This window comes from Sphaerodactylus townsendi, linkage group LG07 (genome assembly GCF_021028975.2).
Source record: "Sphaerodactylus townsendi isolate TG3544 linkage group LG07, MPM_Stown_v2.3, whole genome shotgun sequence".
Lineage (NCBI taxonomy): Eukaryota > Metazoa > Chordata > Lepidosauria > Squamata > Sphaerodactylidae > Sphaerodactylus > Sphaerodactylus townsendi.
Genome location: NC_059431.1, coordinates 17,926,869 through 17,947,789, shown reverse-complemented (window position 1 = coordinate 17,947,789; position 20,921 = coordinate 17,926,869). Strand labels below are relative to the sequence as shown.

At 42.8% G+C, this 20,921-nt stretch overlaps 1 protein-coding gene across 1 annotated transcript in view; it reads left to right on the top strand.

Moving 5' to 3' along the window:
- Positions 1 to 16,383, top strand: part of ATP8B1 (ATPase phospholipid transporting 8B1) — an 83,267-nt gene extending 66,884 nt beyond the window's left edge. Inside the window, exons 22-31 of the mRNA XM_048503017.1 lie at positions 625 to 913; positions 3,435 to 3,658; positions 6,850 to 6,933; positions 8,270 to 8,515; positions 9,752 to 9,890; positions 11,576 to 11,603; positions 12,740 to 12,749; positions 14,166 to 14,224; positions 14,395 to 14,446; positions 15,259 to 16,383. Of these exons, the coding sequence (XP_048358974.1) occupies positions 625 to 913; positions 3,435 to 3,658; positions 6,850 to 6,933; positions 8,270 to 8,515; positions 9,752 to 9,890; positions 11,576 to 11,603; positions 12,740 to 12,749; positions 14,166 to 14,224; positions 14,395 to 14,446; positions 15,259 to 15,330 (1,203 nt within the window). The 3' untranslated portion in view covers positions 15,331 to 16,383. The remainder of the gene's footprint in view (positions 1 to 624; positions 914 to 3,434; positions 3,659 to 6,849; positions 6,934 to 8,269; positions 8,516 to 9,751; positions 9,891 to 11,575; positions 11,604 to 12,739; positions 12,750 to 14,165; positions 14,225 to 14,394; positions 14,447 to 15,258) is intronic.
- Positions 16,384 to 20,921: the final 4,538 nt, after the last annotated feature.

The following is a 20,921-nucleotide window of genomic DNA, read 5'->3' as shown; positions in this document are numbered from 1 at the left end:
CTCTCCCCACAACAGATACCTTGTGAGGTAGGCGGGGCTGAGAGAGTTCTGAAAGAACTGTGACTAGCCCAAGGTTGCCCAGCAGGAATGTAGGAGTGCGGAAACACATCTGGTTCACCAGATAAGCCTCCGCCAATCAGGTGGAGGTGTGGAGAATGAAACCTAGTTCTCCAGGTTAGAATGCTGCCATATGCTCTTAACCTTTCGCTGAAGTCACCAGGGGTAGGAACCTGTTTGTGACTTCTCCAGATAGTTCAGGAACTACGAATTCCCATCAGCCTCTGTCAGCATGACCCTAATTGGCCCATGCTGGTGAAGGCGATGGAGTAACGGCTCCCTGTATCTACCCGGAAAACTGCAGCTACCCTACCACTCAATGGCATAACCAGGCCTCCGCTGCTTCGTACCTGCTTGAAAGCCCCTTGCTGATGTTGCCATACGTTGGCTGTGACTTGACAGCACTTGCATGCCTGTTTAGGAAATTCTGAAAACAAGAGACAAGTACTCAAGCTTCTTGCGGGCAATTTTGCTGATTTCTACTGATGACACTTGACCTTTTTATAGACTCTCTCTCGCTCTCTGTCTCTGTCTCTGTCTCTCTCTCTCTCTCTCTCTCACACGCAGAATGAAATCCTCTTGGAGAAGAAAAAGAGGAAAAAGAAGCTCTTGAAACTGAAATTTCCAAGAACCCCTGAAGAGAAACAGAAACACCTCCAGAGTAAAAGGAAATTAGAAGCAAACAAGGAGCAACAGCAGCAGAATTTTGTGGATTTTGCGTGCGAGTGCAGCTCGGTCATCTGCTGCCGTGTGACTCCCAAGCAGAAGGCCATGGTGGTAGACCTGGTGAAGAGGTACAAGAAGGCCATCACTTTGGCTATTGGGGATGGGGCCAACGACGTCAACATGATCAAAAGTGAGTTTTGTCCAATCGCCTTGCGGAGCTGTAGCAACCTGGGGATTTGGGTTGCACTCAGATGTGGCCAGCTTTGAGCTGGACCAGTCGGATCTTCTGCTGATGAAGGGAGGCGGTCCTTTGACCACCCAAAAGGCTAGGGTGGGGATTAATTGTTTGTCTTAACGTGCTGCACCTGTGTAGCACCTGAGCCAAAAAAACCACTGCCCCATTTATTGACCTCTGCAAGCACAAAATCCAAGCAGTCTGTTTTGTTTACAAAGTATGACATTTTGGGCTTCTGCAGGGCAGTGGTCTTCCGTCTGTGGGCCTGAGTCATAGGGCTGGGTCACAAAATCCTAGGAAACGGCTTTCCTCCCCCTTTGGACGAACCTGCTACAAAGGCACCTGCATAGAATCCAAAGGCCCCGCACAACAGTCAGCCCGGTCACTCAGGGTGATTCCGCATGGGCCAAAAACAGCAGTGTGAAAACGGTGTGAAAATGGTGTAAAAGGGTTTAAAACAGTGTAAAAGGGTTTATACTGTTTTCACACCATTTTCACACCGCTTTTTTTGGCCCATGCGGAATCAGCCTTAGTGATGGAGAGGAATTTTTTTTCTGAATTAAAATTCAGAATTCCCCAAGTTCTTAAAGTGGTTGTTTAATGCTTCAAAGGTAACGCATGAGATTTCCCCACAAACAGCTGAAATGGTTTGAAGACTCGCTCTGTACGCTAGGAAGAAATGTTTGAAGTGTGTAGCTATGTTGGTCAGCAGCAGAAGAGCAAGATTTGAGTCTGGATATATCATGAAGACCAATAGGATTTCCAAGGAATATGTTGCCTTTGTCAAATGCCAGTCCTATTTGAAGGGAGTTTTGACTCTCAAAAGCTTTTACCCTGGAAATCTTGTTGGTTTAAGTTGCTACTGGACTCGAGTCTTGCTCTTTTCTACCAGGGAAAAAACGATGATGAAAGTATTGTATTGTACATCAAATTTATATACCGCCCTTCTCTGAAGAAAAGAGATTCAGGAAGTAGGTGCCTGACTACTTTCCAACAACTAACATCCAGTAATCCTAACATCAGCCTACAACAACCGTTCAGTAAACATCGCTTCAATAACGCGCTCTCCTTACTCAGGATCAATAAACTTAGCATCATAAACATCATAAGCATGACATAATGAATATAGCATCATAAAGATAGCATTATAACAACAATAAACATAGCATTATAAACATAACATGATGAGCAACAATAAATATAACATTGTAAGCAAACACGGTAGTTAATGTCATGATATGTAAAAGAGAGAGAAAGGTTCACAAAAAAGGTCATCTTCAAGTTCGCAGAAATTTGCCAACCCCAGAGGCCGGAGACAGTCAGTTTAGGGGCAAGAAGTAGCAACAGTTAACATGATTGGTTAGTTCAACTGTAACTCTAGACCAGTGAGAGGCTGTTGCTTGGGGGAGGGGGGGAGTATCCTGTTGGATGTATGCATTGTATATGCTATGCTCAGTTCTCAGATAGTGATAGAGATACAGAGACTGAGTTGAGTTCTATGTGTGTGTTGAACTTTGTTCTAACTGAAGAGTTCTGTATAGTTTTGTAGTCTTGTGTAGAATAGACTTGTGTAACCTTGCAACATGCCCCTTCCTTAGCATAAACTACAGAAAACACAATGACCTAAGAACTGACCCCCAACAGTTTACAGCTGCATAGTGTAAGGAGCCTAACTTAGTGAATAATCTAAAAATACAGTATCATATCACTAAGTTAAACCTAAACAATCTAACTATACTTAACACTAGTTCAATAAAATTTACAACAATACAATAACACACTACCTAAAACTTATTTATTTATTTATTTATTTATTGTTTCGATTTATAAACCGCCCCATCCCCTGGGGGCTCTGGGCGGTGAACAACATTCACATATACATTCACATTAGAAATATCAAAGTGGGAGGGAACCCAGTACAGCCTAACTAACCAACCATCCACCCTCACATAGTCCAAATAAAGAATGATACGGTGGTGCTTATCAGTGGTGGGATCCAAAAATTTTAGTAACAGGTTCCCATGGTGGTGGGATTCAAACAGTGGTGTAGCGCCAAAGGGGCTGGGTGGGGCACGACAGGGGCATGGCCGGGCATTCCAGGGCGGGGCTGTGGCAAGGACGCAGCCGCTGCGCCGGTCTTTAATGATGGGGAAGCTTCGCGAATGCTGCTTGAAGCAGGCTGCCACGCACACTGGTGCACCTCCTGCTAGACTGCTTCAAGTTCTGCGCGCTACTGCTGAGGAGCAGAGGAAGGGCGTAACTTGAGGCAAAAATCACATGGCAAAATCACCAATTAGTCACCCCCTCTCGGCACACACAAATAATTAGTAACCTACTCTCGGGAACCTGTGAGAACCTGCTGGATCCCACCTCTGGTGCTTATACAAGGCTCTTCTTCGTTCTCATTGAGTGGGTGTTCCTTAGAATGCTTTTCAGAAAGAACTAACTTTCCATTGTATTTTTAAAAAATACTTAGCTGCTCATATCGGGGTCGGAATCAGCGGACAAGAAGGGATGCAAGCGGTCATGTCCAGTGACTACTCTTTCGGCCAGTTCAGATACCTACAGCGATTGTTACTGGTTCATGGCCGATGGTCGTACATCCGGATGTGCAAGTTCCTACGATATTTTTTCTACAAGAACTTTGCATTTACTCTGGTTCACTTTTGGTATTCCTTCTTCAACGGCTTTTCTGCACAGGTAAGAGGAGGGCTCGTGAATGTTCTGCCTTTTTTGGTAATGTCTGCCAAGCTTAGATTTTAAAAAAGACCATGTGGTGTAGTGGTTAGAACAGGTCTCCCCAACCTTGTTGAGCCCGTGGGCAGCTTTGGAATTCTGACACAGCATGGTGGGGAGCCACAAAATGGCTTCCACAGGAGGCACAGAGCCACGAAATGATTGTCATAGCTTCACTTCAGTCACACAGTGAACATTTTTGTGTCGGGGTGGCAGCTGCTGCCAAAGTACCCTATTTAAAAATCTGCACCGCCAATCAAATCTGCAAGAGCCATTCAGAAGTTTTGCTGGGCAAAACCCCTACTTGGTCCCACCCACTTGCTAGAAACACTTGGCGGACACCAGAAAAGGTATTGGCGGGTACCTTAGCATTCATAGGCACCATGTTGAGGACCTTTAGGTTAAAGAGTTGGGCTAAGATGTGGGTATCCTGGGTTTTATCCCTCACTCAGCCATGGAGCTCATGGAATGACCTTGGGCCATTCACTTTCTCATCCTCGTTATTCAAGTAGGCAGTCTCCACTTTAGTTGAAGAAGGAGAAGAAGAGTTTGGATTTATATCCCCCCTTTCTCTCCTGCAGGAGACTCAAAGGGGCTTACAATCTCCTTGCCCTTCCCTCCTCACAACAAACACCCTGTGAGGTAGGTGGGGCTGAGAGAGCTCCGAGAAGCTGTGACTAGCTCAAGGTCACCCAGCTGCCGTGTGTGGGAGTGTACAGGCTAATCTGAATTCCCCAGACAAGCCTCCACAGCTCAGGCGGCAGAGCTGGGAATCAAACCCAGTTCCTCCAGATTAGATACACGAGCTCTTAACCACCTACGCCATTGCTGGGGGAATTAGCTGCAGTCACAGAGCAAGAGAAGGGTTAGCTGGGATCGATGACCTCTATATACCAGGATAGTCCTGGGAGAAAACTCTCAAGTAAGCAGGCAGTTGAATAATTTAAAAAAATTATTAAATAATTTATTTTTTTATTTATTTTACCTTATTGAATTTGTACCCTGCTCAGTTCTGGCCCAAATCGGGCTCAGAGCTCCTTGCAATCAGAATCAAAACCCAATACAAGTACTCTAGTTAAAACATTATAGTACAAAATAATTCATCTGTCTCCCAACCACTCTCTGTTTATTGCAGTGGGAAAGAAAAGACGGGGAGGGGGTGTGTGCAGTGCTCCAAACAGAGAGATGTAGATGGAACTAATCTCAACGGATGTGATCTATGGCGACATCTATCTCAGTCTGGGAGACTGGCTGGCTGTGGATGGTATATAAACCGTCACAGAGAGATATATATTTCAACCAAAAAACATACACACACACACGGCATACAAGAACTAACTAAGAGAAAAAGGCGGAAGTTGCATAGGCTTCCAGGTATGAGTGATGGTTATGAGTCATAGAGTCATAGAGTTGGAAGAGACCACATGGGCCATCAAGTCCAACCCCCTGCCATGCAGGAACACACAATCAAAGCATTTCCGACAGATGTTCATCCAGCCTCTGTTTAAAAACCTCCAAAGAAGGAGACTCCACCACTCTCCGAGGCAGTGAATTCCACTGTCGAACAGCCCTGACGGTCAGAAAGTTCTTCCTAATGTTTAGGTGGAATCTCCTTTCCTGCACCTTGAATCCATTACTTTGTGCCCTAGTCTCCAAGGCAGCAGAAAACAAGTCTTTTAGGGATGTCTTTAAGGGATGTCCAGGAAAAGCAGTGCTGAAAACAACCAACTTGTCCAGGAGCAAAAGGAAGACCCCACAAGCATATGGGGGTGGGTATCCAGATCCAGAACACACAATTAGGAATGGCTGAAGGATTAAAAATGTATACCCCAAATTGGGACCTAAGGCAGTATGAGGTAAGCTAAGGACAAATTGCTGATTTTTCTTTCTGGGGTTCCAACAAAAAGATAGGAGAGAGACACTGGTGAGTCACCAAGACCCAACAGAATGCCTGGGCTATTCTCTTGAATGCAGATTGATTGCTGGGATGGATGCAGATAGAGTAAATAGCGGTCTGCTCGGAACACTGATTGAATCACCTTAAGGTGATACTGTGGGGATTAGCCAGGGGTCTGCAACCTGCGGCTCTCCAGATGTTTATGAACTACTATTCCCATCAGCCCCTGCCAGCATGCTGACGGGGGTTGATGGGAATTGTAGTTCATAAACATCTGGAGAGCCGCAGGTTGCAGACCCTGGAGCTAGCCTCATTGTCCATCCAGGTACCCCTTAGAGCCAGTGGAACCGCCTTCCTGCCTAGGCTTGACCCACAAGAAGGATCCCAAAACTCTCTGAGAGGCATCGGCTTTGTAAAGAGCAGCATCTTGCTCTGATGCCAATCTTTGGCCCCCATTCCTTCATGCCATCCCCTTGGTGCCATGGTGGCAAACCTTTGGCACTCCAGATGTTATGAACTACAATTGGCCATGCTGGCAGGGGCTGATGGGAATTGTAGTTCATAACATCTGGAGTGCCAAAGGTTCGCCACCACTGCCTTAGTGGAAGGAGGAGTCTGCCTGCTTACAGTTCTAGCCTGCCTGACAGAGTAATGGTGGGAGAGCCATCAATGCTGCTTTGAGCTCTTCGGAAGAAGAGTTGGAGGAAAGGATACAAAAGTTAAATTAGATTGAATGAGAGCTTCAGTCCAAGTATTTTCAAGAAAATCCTTTCACTCATAAATCTAGGATTTCTAATCTTTGTACCATGTGATTGGTGTTTGGAATATGCTCCCACAGGAGGTGGTGATGGCCACTAACCTGGATAGCTTTAAAAAGGGCTTGGACAGATTTATGGAAAAGGAGTCGATCTATGGCTACCAATCTTGATCCTCCTTGATCTGAGGTTGCAAATGCCTTAGCAGACCAGGTGCTCGGGAGCAGCAGCAGCAGAAGGCCATTGCTTTCACATTCTGCAGGTGAGCTCCCAAAGGCACCTGGTGGGCCACTGCGAGTAGTAGAGAGCTGGACTAGATGGACTCTGGTCTGATCCAGCAGGCTAGTTCTTATGTTCTTATGTTCTTATCACAGAAGCTGCATTCTTCCACTTGATTTTCCTAATACTTTACTGTTGATAATATGTGAATTCTCTTCACCTACCACCCCCCTTACTTGGATGGAGAGGATATAGCTGATTTTTTTTTCTCGGTTTTGTTGCAGACAGCCTATGAAGACTGGTTTATCACACTCTACAATGTATTATATTCCAGCCTTCCGGTCCTTCTCGTCGGTTTGCTTGATCAGGTACACCATATGTCATACTGACTGATCATTTTAACAACTATTTAGGGTTGTAGATGCCATAGAAAGACTGTTCCTGAATTACTGACCTGGAAGGTGGGGTTCCGTTCTGATAGAAAGTCCCTTCCTCATGGTCAGTTTGTGCAGTATGTTTGCATGGCAACAGGATGATACGGGCACTTCACACTTCACACATTAGTGTCATATTTCTGTTGAACCTGCTTGTGCTAACATAGGAAGTGCCTACGTGATTCTAGGTAACCCATACAAGTACAGTATGGCAGATGACTATATGTTAATTCGCTCGGTTGTTTTCTTTTGCAGAGACTACCACAACAATAATGATAACATGTTAACTGGTTTGTCATTGTATTTCAATTAAACAAGTTCATGAATGGTTTTAACTCTGATTTCTAAAGATTTCTATTTGGGACACAAACACACTTTTTTTTGGTGGTCCCTTGGCATCTTCCATCTCCCTCCTCTTCTTGCGTCCAGAGTTTGATTGATGTCCTAGTTTATATAAAAGCTCCAATTTGCCTTGATGTCCCAGTGTGGTGCCTTGGGAAATTGGAGTTTGTGTCCCACAAGGCAGGAAATGTTAGCCTGTGTTTTGACATGCTACAACCAACTGGATTGTGATCCAGCTGGGAATTTTTTTCAGTCCCATTTGACAGATGTGTATCCTTCCACTACGCAAAGCAAAGAAACGTGTCCATAGTCACTTCCTGTTCTTTAATGTGCCTGCAGATATTTATGTCTGTAAATAAATGGTGCACAAACTCTCTCTTTTGCCCACAGAATGCACACCAGAGGTGGGATCCAGCAGGTTCTCACAGGTTCCCGAGAGTAGGTTACTAATTATTTGTGTGTGCCGAGAGGGGGTTACTAATTGGTGATTTTGCCACGTGATTTTTGCCTTAGTTACGACCCTCCTCCGCTCCTCAGCAGTAGCGTGCATAACTTGAAGCAGTCTAGCAGGAGGTGCACTTTAGGCATTGCATCTGCATGCATTCATTTCTCAAGACTAAGCACTGTGCAGCGGCTGCGATCCTTACCACTGGCTAGCCCAGCAATGCCCCACCCCCGGAATGCCCGATTACGCCCCCGTCGTGCCCCGCCCAGCCCCATTGGCGCTACGCTACAGTTTGAATCCCACCACCATGGGAACCTGTTACTAAAATTTTTGGATCCCACCACTGATGCACACTTTTCTGTTCTGCCTGAATTCTTTTCCATGTAAACATTGTGGGGGCACAGTTGGGGGAGATGAATCGGATTCTGCAGTACTTCGCTTGACAAAACCGCTGTTTAACGTTGTTGTAATTGTTCTTTTAAGGATGTGAGCGACAAACTGAGCCTGCGGTTCCCCTCCTTGTACTTGTCGGGACAGAAAGACTTGCTCTTCAACTACAAGAAGTTCTGCATAAGCCTCATACACGGTGTCATAACGTCCCTCATTATTTTCTTCATCCCCTACGGCGCTTACCTACAAACCATGGGGCAAGACGGAGAAGCCCCCTCGGATTACCAGTCCTTTGCCGTTACAACAGCCTCTTCTCTCATCTTCGCAGTCAATTTTCAGGCAAGGGGCTTTCCCTTCATTCTGTCAAGTACTGTCTTTGAAGCACAACCTGCTGACAGGGGGCGGAGCAATGAGATTGTCCCAACTTGTTGACGTAGTTTGCTAGTGCTGCTTAACGGACTTTAAAAGCCCTTGTCTGTCATTACTCAAACCCCTCCGCAAAATTACAAGCTCACTATCTACAATTGGTCCTCTGAAAGCTTCAGCCTTCGTATGTCGTTTAAAGAGAAACTAGGTGGATTCTAATCTGGAGAACCAGGTTTGATTCCCCACTTCTCCACCTGAGTGGCAGAGGCTTATCTGGTGAACCGGATTTGTTTCCGCACTCCTACATTCCTGCTGGATGACCTTGGGCTAGTCACAGTTCTTCGGAACTCTCTCTGTCCCACTTACCTCACAAGGTGTCTGTTGTGGGGAGAGGAAGGGAAAGGAGCCTGTAAGCCACCTCGAGTCTCCTTACAGGAGAGAAAGGAGAGTATAAATCCAAACACCACTTCTTCTAAGTCAGGGAAAGAGGAGGAACAGTGGTATGCTGAAGGAGTGCAGAGGAGGGGCCCATAATGTCTAGGCCTCCTAGCAGAAGGCTCTCTGCACCTTTTGACATCATTGTTTGGCTACTAAGGAACCCCCCTCCACCCCCAAAGTGTTTGGTGTGTGGTTGAAGAATTCTTAATTGATCGGTCTATCTAATTCAATCCACACACACTTGCATATGAGATGTCACTAGTTTAATAAATAAATATTATGTTGTATATTATATTATTCTGTGCTTTTGGAATTTGCATGCAATGGTTGCAACAGGAATCTTCTGGCAAGAAGCATTCCCTGTCCGCACAGGAGAGGAAGCTCATTTTCAGCTAGCACTTGCCATTTGCAGTTTTTCAGTATTTTATTTATAATCTATTTATATTTATAATCTATTACCAGTATTTATACTCTCTCTTTTAATAGCCATATTCAAGGTCAAGGTGGCTTACAAAATAAAAGTATGTTTTCCAAAGATATATATTTTAAATCTGCTGGCCGATTTAATTGGAGTCAATCAAAATGGTTTCAATTGGATCAGCTACCTCATCAGATCTTGTTTTGATCCCACAGTTAGTTGCCACCCTCCCCTCTTCAAAGATGTTCTTCTTGCTCTCCTTTTAATCTTTTGAGTCTTTGCTTCAGTTTCTACCAGAGTTTTCTCCATCTGGTCTTGATCCCCTTACCAATGGCTACCTGTTTTGTTTGTAGATGGGACTGGATACCTCTTACTGGACGTTCGTTAACGCTTTCTCCATATTTGGGAGCATTGCACTTTACTTTGGGATTATGTTCGACCTGCACAGTGCCGGCATCCATGTCCTCTTTCCATCTGCCTTCCCGTTTACGGGTCAGTGCTACTTAATTTTTTCCGATCGTAAATGTTTGCCGGGGTTACGACCAAAGTAGCCACTCTTTTGTTTTTAGCAGGGAATGTTAGAGAAATTTTAACTGAAGTTCCTATTTTAAAAGCTAAGCTGTAACATGGCTGGTCTACGTGTACCCATTTTTGTTATGCATAATAGGATTCCATGCTAGGTTCTGGCAACTTTAACATTTCTTGGCCTAAATGTTTCTGAAGGATCAAATGTTATTAATTTTAGTAAATTATAATTGTATAATTGTATTTATAAAAGCTAAGAGTGATGGCTGGTTCTTATAGACCCCATTTTGCTACAAATAATCAGATTCTATGTCATATTTATTTAACTATTATTTTTTAATTTTCAGGTTTAATGTTTTTACTGATTTATACTGGTATGTTGTTAAAATTAGTAATAGTTAACTGAACCACCTATCTTAAAAGCAGTGTTGCAGCCAGACCCAGATCTTATTATGTGTTTATGTATTTAGTATCTTAAACTTTTTAGGCTAAAAGTTTCTTGGATGGATTATGATTGTGGCAATGCGTAGATGGTCTTTGGCTAATAATTATATGGATGTAATGGATGTAAATTATATGTAAATGCAGAAATTCTTTGAGTTCCGTATGGAGTGTTCTTATGTGATCAAATCTAAATGAATAAACTTCTAATAACTATGAAAATTCCAGAAAACCGAAAGTATTCGTTACAAAAGATAGTGTCTCATCCCAGTGTCTCATCCCAGTGTCTCATCCCGGTGCAAGAACCTTTTGTATTGACGAACAGCTCCTTGGGCCTGAAGAACATGCTGTCGTTAGCAAACCAGAGCAGGGGGATAGTACCCACTGAATTATTGATGTTGTCAACAAAGGCCTTCTTGGTCAGCAGAGCAGAAATTGTGGAAGATCAAGAAAAGATTGAAGAGTTGTTTCCAAGCTTTGTCCCATTCAGGTTGTTATGGTTTTCAACACAGGATAGTCTTGCTCACAGACACTAGAATCAAAGCGTTTTATACTGGTATTAACAGTTGTCCGGGGCTGGGCCCAGCTGCCCTGTGCCTGCCCTCTCACGGGATTAAATAAGGAAAGACATCAATTAGTGGAAAAAATCAAAGACTGCAGAGATAAACTACAGAATAGAAATAATATAACAGACTATAATCGGTCAGCTTCACTCACTTAACAACTGGAAGAATTAGATCAGTCAGAGTTATGGAAAAAAGACACATGGGTCAAAAATCAATTTCAAAGAACCAATGTTATGAGTCAATGAGAACAGCTGTGCCAATTGTTGAAAGAAGCATAGAAAAACAAAGAGTTCAATCAATAGCATGAAAATGAAAAATAATAAGAAAGAATGACAGGAAATATGAAGAATCGAGACCAAGGTTTTGCTGGTTCTATCAAAAGGTATTTAAAAGGATAGATACAGAAAGGATAGAAGAAATACATATAAAAGATCTAACTGGGAGGAAGAAACAGAAGTATGGAGGAAGATAGAATACTAGAAGAAATAGGCTTAGTAAGCAAATAACTCAAAGTCAATAAGATGCTGGTTTGGATGGATTTACATGAGTATTACAAAGAGTATATTTGAAATATTATGTTACCTGAATTACAAAGGTTGTCTCATAAGATCTTAAAGGGACAGAAAATATAGAAACTTAGAGAAGAAACAGAAATAAATGCTATGTTAAAACCGTGGAGACAATCCAGGGCAGGTTGGATCATGTAGACCCTCTCAGTTGTCCCGACCCAGGACCTCCAATCTTTACTCATTATTGTCGAATACAATAATCAGGCAATGTGCCAAAAATAATTGGGTCTAAAGGTCAATGCGGATTCATTTGAAAGATGAGAGAGATATTAGCTATCACTTAAGAAATGTATTTGAATAATAGTGATGGAACATGGAAAAGATCCACATCTACATAATCCCATGATAAAGTGTGATCATCTAGAAAGCATTTGACACATTTTATTATACACTCTTTATTTCTCAAATAATGGAACAGGCGGAAGGTTTGGAGAAAGGATGTATAACGATAATAAAAGGTATGCAAAAACAATAAAGCAATGGGTGCCAGTAAATAATGGATAAAATTGGAAAAAAAAATGAGATAGAAGGAATTGTGAAACAAGGTTAAACACTTTCTCCATCATTATTAAGTAGTAGCAATGGAATATGGAATGTCTATGTTGGACTGTCAAAATTCAAAAGCTCACACAGCTTAGGATCTGAGTTTATAAAATCAATAAAGAAGAAATAAGGCTCGAAATTTATTTGCTGAATGAATTTAACTACTAATAACATCTACTCCTGAAGAAACTTTAAAAAAATTAAAAGAGTAAAAGTAGTATTCAGAGGACTTTCTAAAAAAGCAATTTCTAGTTTGGTGGTTATTATATGGAGAAAACTGAAATGCTGGGAAGACCAATATCTAAAAAAAACTACTAGGGAAGGAAGTGGAGAAGAGGTCGATTAAATGTTTGGGTGTAGCATTTGTAAACAAAGAAAGAACAGAATCTTTAAAATATAAATGCGAAGTATTATAGAGAAAAATAACATAGGCAATTTAAAGGAGTAGGCTGAGAGAAGAATCTATCTATTTCTAAGAAAATAATTAGCATCATAAATGTGTATAATGCCAAAACTCTTTACTGTCTGTTAGGTACTTTGCTTTTAGAGATTAAGAAGTTAAAAAACTCCATTGAAGAATGAGACAAAAGAAATTCAAACTATGGGCATTTAATCCAAGAAGAACCCAAGAGTGATGAATGAAATGGTCTATATGTCTCAAAAACTCATGGGCTGGGGGCTTTCAGAAAATACAAAGATACTCCTGGGCATTTCAGAATAAAAAGTCCCCGATGAAGATTCAGATAGATAAAAGAAAGGCAGATGGATTGAGTTGAAAAATAGAAATCAGAGTTTGAACACTGGTGACTTTGGAATATATTCAAGTTGTTCAGAAATAGAAAGTCAGAAATTAAAAGGCCCCTAAAAAGAGTATCAATGAGAAATCTGGGAGAGAATGGAAGGGAAAATGGATTACCCAGGGTTGCTGGATGTGGCTACCACTAGTGAGCATGGTTGGACAGGAAGGAAGGGCTCTAAGCAGCCTGGGATCTGCATATGAGACACAGGAGAAAATAAGGTAGCACTTTTAGCTGTACAATGAAAGAGGAGGAGGTGTGCAGTTTCTAGATTTTTTAGAGAAAGGAGGTAAAGAAAACTGGTTATTATTAGAAGGAATCTGGAAAAGAAGACAAAAGAAACTGCTCACAGGAGAAAGAGAAGAGAATGCTCATAATAAAAAGATTCTATAGAAATATATGAGGAAAAGAAAGGACCAAATCTTATAGTGTCTTACCAACAAAATGATAGAAGGTCAAGGGATTTGTGATAAGAATCATGTGGGAAAAAATGGCAACAAGATATATAATAATATGAAAGACATGGGGCTTATTAAAAGGTTTATAGACTATTATAAAATAAAATAAAATGAGATGAATATGCAGAACTAGAAAAGAAATTAATATTTAAAATGGTACTTAGAACACATGGAAACTAGTTAGCACCATGCCAATGATAATTGAACTCAGGTCGAGATATTTATTTGTGGAGATAAAAATGCCAAATATATATATCCATGAAATGGCTAGAATGTGCAGAAGTAAAATGTGTGTATAGGAAAAATGCATGATGAAATGCATAGAAAAATATGGCAAGGTAAAAATAAGAATGAAGAAATATATGATTTACTCTTACATGGGTATAGATAGATCCATATTCTAGTAGAACAAAGAAAAAGAAAACTTTTCTGGATTCGCTGAGTCAGAGCGGCCCATGCAGTAATGGCATTCAGGTTGGAAGGGACCTCGAAAAAATCTGGACAGTACGGGAAATGGTTTAGAACCATGAGACGGAAACTCTAATTCAGAAATTACTAGGCTTTACAATATAAAAAAATCAAATCTGGCACTTAGCTCAAAAGGACATGGAAGGAGATTTGGATGGATTTCAAAGACTGGCTATTTCTTTGAGAATTGGAATTACTGAAGAAAAATGGACCAAGAAGGTTGAAGAGAATGGACCTGCTACTGCGCATCTAAAAGAAAAAGAAAAGAAAAAAAGGAAGAGAGAGGGAGGAGAGAAAAAAAGAGAAAAAAGATCTGGAGGATGTATGTAAATGACTGCACATTCATAGTCTGGCAATGAATTCCTGGAAATATCAATAAAAAATATTTAAAAAAAAAAAGTCAAAACTGTCACTGTCATTAAGCACTTGTACTTTGCCACCAGTTGTTATTGATTATTTGTCTCACTTGTGTCTTGTGACTGTTTTGGTTTATGCATGATGCTGTTGGTTAGCAAAGACATCACAACGGCTTGGTCTGTTTTTTTCCAGGTACTGCTGCAAATGCTCTCCCCCAGCAAGCCACTATCTCTGGCTGTTTTGGAAATGTGGCCATGCCCTAGCAGCCTCAGATTGCACTCAGCCCCAACGTCCATGACAATCTGGCCTTCAGAAAGTGATAAGGTAACCAGTCAACTTGGGAGTTTCAACCTGGGTCTCAACTGTGCTAGACTGACATATGTACCTCTAAACCATCTGATTTTACTTTTCTCCTATTTCTCCCTCCCATGGAAATTTATACTGTAATCCCCTCTGGGCAGAATCCTATCTTTTTTGCACTGTATGAAAATATAATAACGTTGTATTCATTTCAGTTCTGCCTACTGGCAGCTTTAAATTACTGATTTTAAATTAAAGAGGTTTTTATGTGTATTTCATTTATTGGTATTCCATTTGTATGTGTACTCTTTGTAGGTCTTGTGAGGTCCTCCATAAGAGTAGAAAGACATAATAATAAATTTTTAAATAAATATATATAAATAAATAAATATATAAAATAGTTGTGGTACCAGGAGCAGCAGTGGCGTAGGAGGTTAAGAACTCGTGCATCTAATCTGGAGAAACCGGGTTTGATTCCCAGCTCTGCCTGGTGAGCTCTCAGAGAAACTTGTCTGGGAGATTCAGATTAGTCCTTCAGCCTCCCACACATGCCAGCTGGGTGACCTGGGGCTAGTCACAGTTCTTCTGAGCTCTCTCAGCCCCACCTACCTCACAGGGTGTTTGTTGTGAGGGGGGCAGGGAAAGGAGATTGTAAGCCCCTTTGAGTCTCCTACAGGAGAGAAAGGAGGGATATAAATCCAAACTCTTCTTCTTCTTCTTTATGGTTGCTGAGTGCACTGAGGGTTCAGAGCACGGCACACGTAATCTGTTCTTGAGAAGTGTATCAGTTTCTTCCCTTAATTTAACGTCTTGCTTGTTTTTTTCTCTTTTTAAAGATACAGAAGAATCGCAAGAAGTACAAGGCGGAAGAAGAACAGTGGAAGAGGCGGCCAAGCGTCTTCCAATAGAGAATCTCAGAACCGGCAATATGCTTCTGGCTTCTGCGCTGCCAGCGACTGCTCTTGACCTGATGGCTATCTGAATAGAGAACAATTAACTAAAAGGCAAGCGTCGTTAAGTGCGGTGCTTAGTAACAATTTGGCAGAAATCAGACACGCTGAAGAAGCCAGTTGATGGGTCTCTAAAAAAGACATTACACAAAGTTTTTATTTTTTTATGAAAGACTCAGGATCCTTCTCCTTTTTTAAAAAAATTATGTACAGTTCTAAAGACCATACTCTGTATAGTTTTTACAAACTGCTTGGCTGGGAATCACTGACAAACTGAAGAACCAAGTAGTTCTTTCGTTAAGATGTTCATCCTTTTATAAATACTTGTTTCAAGTGAAGTTGGAAGATATAAATGATCAAGAGGCTCCAGAACTTATGTTTTTAAAGGACTGGGTCTTTTTTTTTTTTTAAAGCAACAGTTCCTTAGAACTTTAACTCTTCTTTTATGATGATGATGATGATGAAATAAATGTTCAGCCGGCTGTTTTTCTGGGTCAACACCACAGATGAGTAGCTGAGAAGCAGAACAAATGTGTGTGCCACTTAGTCCCAGCAATTTATTCTGCAGTAAAAACGATTTCAAAGAACCAAAGATTTTTTTTTCTGTGAAGTTACCTGTGCAGTTTTACATTGCAAGCAACAGGGGCATAATGTACAGGCGGCCCAATTCACAGATGGAGGCGGCCAGGGATGGTGCCCCTGCCGTCCTACCACTTCCAGAGGACTTTCTGGCAGTGCAGGGACAAAAAACCCAAACCCATCACCAAAAAGCCCTCCATAGGACTAAATGGACTTGTGCCACCTGAAAGGGTTGGAATTGGAGTCATGTGCTGCATTTGACTTGCCTTTGAAACTGGAGTAGAAGCCGACTAACAGCAACTTCGCCCCTGGGAATGCTGTCCTCCACAATAATATAACCACAATGCAACAATTCTGTCCCCCACCCCACCCCTGGGCCAGCATCCAATTAGAAGAAGAAGAAGAAGAGTTTGGATTTATATCCCCCCTTTCTCTCCTGCAGGAGACTCAAAGGGGGTTACAATCTCCTTGCCCTTCCCCCCTCACAACAAACACCCTGTGAGGTGGGTGGGGCTGAGAGAGCTCCGAAGAACTGTGACTAACCCAAGGTCACCCAGCTGGCGTGTGTGGGAGTGCACAGGCCAATCTGAATTCCCCAGATAGGCCTCCACAGCTCAGGCGGCAGAGCTGGAAATCAAACCCGGTTCCTCCAGATTAGATACACAAGTTCTTAACCTCCTAAGCCACTGCTTCTCCAATGAATTAGACACCAGTGCAGCTCCATGGCAACCTTCTGGGTTTCACCGCCAAAGAGATTAGGGGCAGCTGGCCCCCAGCATACCTGCCCTTCTACTGCCAAGTGTCTTTCACCTCCTCCCAGATTGGACTTGTTGCTTGCACGTTATATGCCACTGCAGTGGCCGTGACAAATGCTCAACAGCTCTCTTGAGGAATCTGGATGGAGGAAAAAAATCTAGATTAAAAAAAAATGTTTAATCTGATTAGTGCCTTTATAGGAAAACTGAATCCAGTCGCAGGAAGTGCTGTGCTCTTTTTGCCATGAACATTTATTTGGGGGGGCTCTGAACAGGATTCTGGAAGGAAAACCCCACTGAAGCGAAACAGAGTGCAGTAGTGCATTAAAGACCAACAAAAGTGTTCCAGTGTCACATGTGTCTAAGGAAGTGAGTTTTGACTCGCAAAAAAAACTTCTGTATGTATAACGTGCAGCTGACTGATAAGCAACCCCAGCATGGGGCTCTCAAGGCAAGTGAGATGCAGAGGTGGTTTTAACTATTCGCCTTCTCCTAACCGAGGTCTTCTTTGGAGGTCTCCCTAAAATAGCCCGGCTTAACTTCCAAAATCAATGTAGATAGACTTATCCCATGCTGCCTTTCCTCCCCACAAAAACTTACACCTTGGAAAACGTTGGTCTTTTAATGTACTACTAGAGTCAAAGTTTGTTCTACTACTGCAGACGAAACGTGGCGATCCATCTGAAACTACCCACTGAAGCGAGTGGTGGTTGCATGGGATGCGGCCGTTCTTGGATTGTGTGTATGAAGCTATTGTCCTTCAGCTTCTCCTCTAGCCTATCACTGTCTTGTAGAATCTTAGAGTTTGGAAAAAACCAAAAGGCTCCGGAGGCCATCAAGTCCAGCCACCTGCTATGCAGGAACACACAATCAAAGCACTCCTAGATATATGACCATCCAGCCTCTGTTTAAAAACCTCTGAAGGAGGAGACTCCACCACTTTCCAAGGCAATGAATTCCACTGTCGAACAGCCCTGACAGTCAGGAAGTTCTTCCTAATGTTTAGGTGGAATGTCTTTTCCAGCACCTTGAATCCATTACTCCATGTCCTAGTCCCGTGGTGGCGAACCTTTGGCGCTCCAGATGTTATGGACTACAATTCTCATCAGCTCCTGCCATCATGGCCAATTGGGTTAGGGTTGGCCATGCTGGCAGGGGCCGATGGGAATTGTAGTCCATAACATCTGGAGTGCCAAAGGTTTAGTCTCTGAGGCAGCAGAAAACAAGCTCACTCCCTCTTTGACAAGGCATCCCTTCAGATATTTAAACATAGCTATCATGTTCCTAGACACACAAACTGTAGCATCTCTCTCTGTTCTCGACAGCTGCTTGAAAAATTGAAGGGAGGATAGTTTCTTGGAGATGCATTGATTCTACTTGCTAAATCATCATGACTAACTTGCTATGGGCAAATTCATCAGTTTTAATACTTTGTATTATTTCCATAGGTGAGATATTGCAGGCCACACTTTGAGAATGTTTAGCTTCTCTGTTTGAAAGACTGGTGTGGGCTCTTCATGTGTGATTGTGCGCGCAAACTTTACATGCATCTTGCACCAAAATAGGATCCACACGGGAAGCCGAGCACAAAACTTCCTTGCTCTTCGGGAGATTTCAAAATATAAAATGGGAGCATGGTGGTAGTTCACATTTGGCATCAATGTATTTCACTATGTTTTAATAGTTTTTTTTTAAGTGTATGTTTGTAGGGTTTTTAATGTGTTGTATACTTTCACTTAATTTTGTGCTGGGACATATAAATGGTTTAAAGATAAAGGTAGATCCCACTGGGTCATCACTGACCCATGAGGGGACCACATCACAAAGTTTACTAGGCAGACTTTGTTTACGGGGTGGTTTGCCAATGCCTCCCCCGGTCATCTACACTTTGCGCCCAGCAAGCTGGGTACTCGTGAATTGTTTACATTTCCAGAATTTCAGCGTACGCCATTTTATGATGTTTAAATATTCACAATACAATTTCACGCTCTTCCTCCTCCCGCAAAGCCAAGTGTAAAAAACGCATCTTTTCTTTAGGTGTATCAAGTTCATACATTTCTTTATTATTATTGAATGTGGAAAGGTTTACAACTGTTTCTTTTTAGTAAGTACGTAGAAACCTCTGCTTGTCTCCTTAAAAGATAAACTGACCATACATTTCAGATCCTTCTAATACGGCGGCAGTGACAGCACTTTCAAGATGCAGGCGGAAAACTATGTTCCATTTACATGTCTCAGATCTGTAAAATGCATAAGCATTTTGTTTAAAAGATGATGGTGTGTACATAAAAGACCTCCCATTTTAATCTTTTTAAGTGATGCGAGAAAATATGTGTTCTTACAAATCTGAATGTTTTTATTAAAGTGAACTTGTATAAATATGTGTGTAGCCGTTCATTCTTTGTCTACTGCTGGGTTGGATCAGTTTGGATTTGGAAGCACAAAGGCATGTTCAAGGCTTTGAAGTTTTCCCCAAACATTTCGCAGCTTTTTCCCCCAACAGGAAAATGGATGAAACCATCAGTCTTTTCATGCTATATACGTTTGCAACAGCTTGCACTGGGCCATCACATTCACAAGGATCATGTACGGTACTTTGCTTGCAGGAAGTTCAGATGCTGCACCTCTAGACATAAGAACCTCTGGCAGCAATCTTGCTTGAGGTCCTGTCAGAGTAGATGACACTTGGCTGGATGGACCAATGGTCTGACTAGGAAGGATCTTGGATTGCGTGTATGAATGTTGCTCAAGCCTGCAATTCTACGTACATTTATGATAAAAGATTACATTCCATGAAGCCCAATAACTTCTCAATAACTTCCATGAAGCCAATAACTTCTCAATAAATGGAACATGGAACATCACAGAAACTCCCTCAACCTACCGGGTTTGGAGAAGCTTTTGAACAACTGAACCACAACAATGTATTGTCGAAGGCTTTCATGGCCGGATTCAACTGGTTGTTGTGGGTTTTCCGGGTTGTGTGGCCGTGGCCTGGTGGATCTTGTTCCTAACGTTTCGCCTGCATCTGTGGCAGGCATCTTCAGAGGTGTATCACAGAGGGAGGTCTGTTAACACACTGGACACAGTGTGGGATTGATTTTGGGATTGAGAATTTGGGATTGAGTCTGGGGAGCAGCAGTGGCGTAGTGGTTAAGAGCAGGTGCATTCTAATCTGGAGAAACCGGGTTTGATTCCCCGCTCTGCCGCCTGAGCTGTGGAAGCTTGTCTGGGGAATTCAGATTAGCCTGTGCACTCCCACACACACCAGCTGGGTGACCTTGGGCTAGTCACAGCTTTTCGGAGCTCTCTCAGCCCCACCCACCTCACAAGGTGTTTGTTGTGAGGGGGGAAGGGCAAGGAGATTGTAAGCCCCTTTGAGTCTCCTACAGGAGAGAAAGGGGGGATATAAATCCAAACTCTTCTTCTTCTTCTTCTTCACACAGTGGTGGGTGCAGACGCAGAATGGATGCTGCAGTAGGGGAAACCGGCCACCCTCCAAAGCAGCCTTTTTCTCTGTAGTTTGGAGAGGAGCAGTAATTCCGGGCATCTCCAGATTCCACCTGGATGCTGGTTTCCCTGACACGGTATCCCCGCCCACCATCAGTCATATAAAAACACAACTTGAAAAACAGCCCACCTCTGTGCACAAGCGGAGAGCATTTTTAAAGGAGGGCTAATTAAATGTGACCCTGGAGACAAACTAAAACCAGCGTCAGCCTCGCATGTAGCAGGTCCCTGCTCCTGGCCATGCTGAATTTCTCCAGGCAGAGGGAGGAATCACCCGGCATTTTTGCGACACTCTGCCTCGCTTTGCGGCAGACATGGGTAGAGTGCCTGATGCAATCTGGCTGTCAGAGGGTGCACTTTAGCGGGGCGGGACGGGGGTGGGGGGAGTTGCTGGAATATGCAACCAGGGCAGCTGTCAGTCTGCATGGACAAGGCTGACGTTGATAGATCCAGGGTCTGATTCAGTTTAAGGCAGTCCGTGTGTGGTCTTGACCAAGGGCAGCCTCCCATGACAATGCGTGACTGTCGTGCCGTGTCCTGCCAATCATGCCATGCAACCGGATCGCCAATTTACGGGCTCGAGCGTGTTATTTCACTCCCAGGGACCATGTCTGATTGTATTGTCCTGATCAATTCCTTGTTTGTTTATATTGGAGGCTGGCATCGCTGATACAGAACCCCCCCCCCCCGCAGCTGTATTAAAAA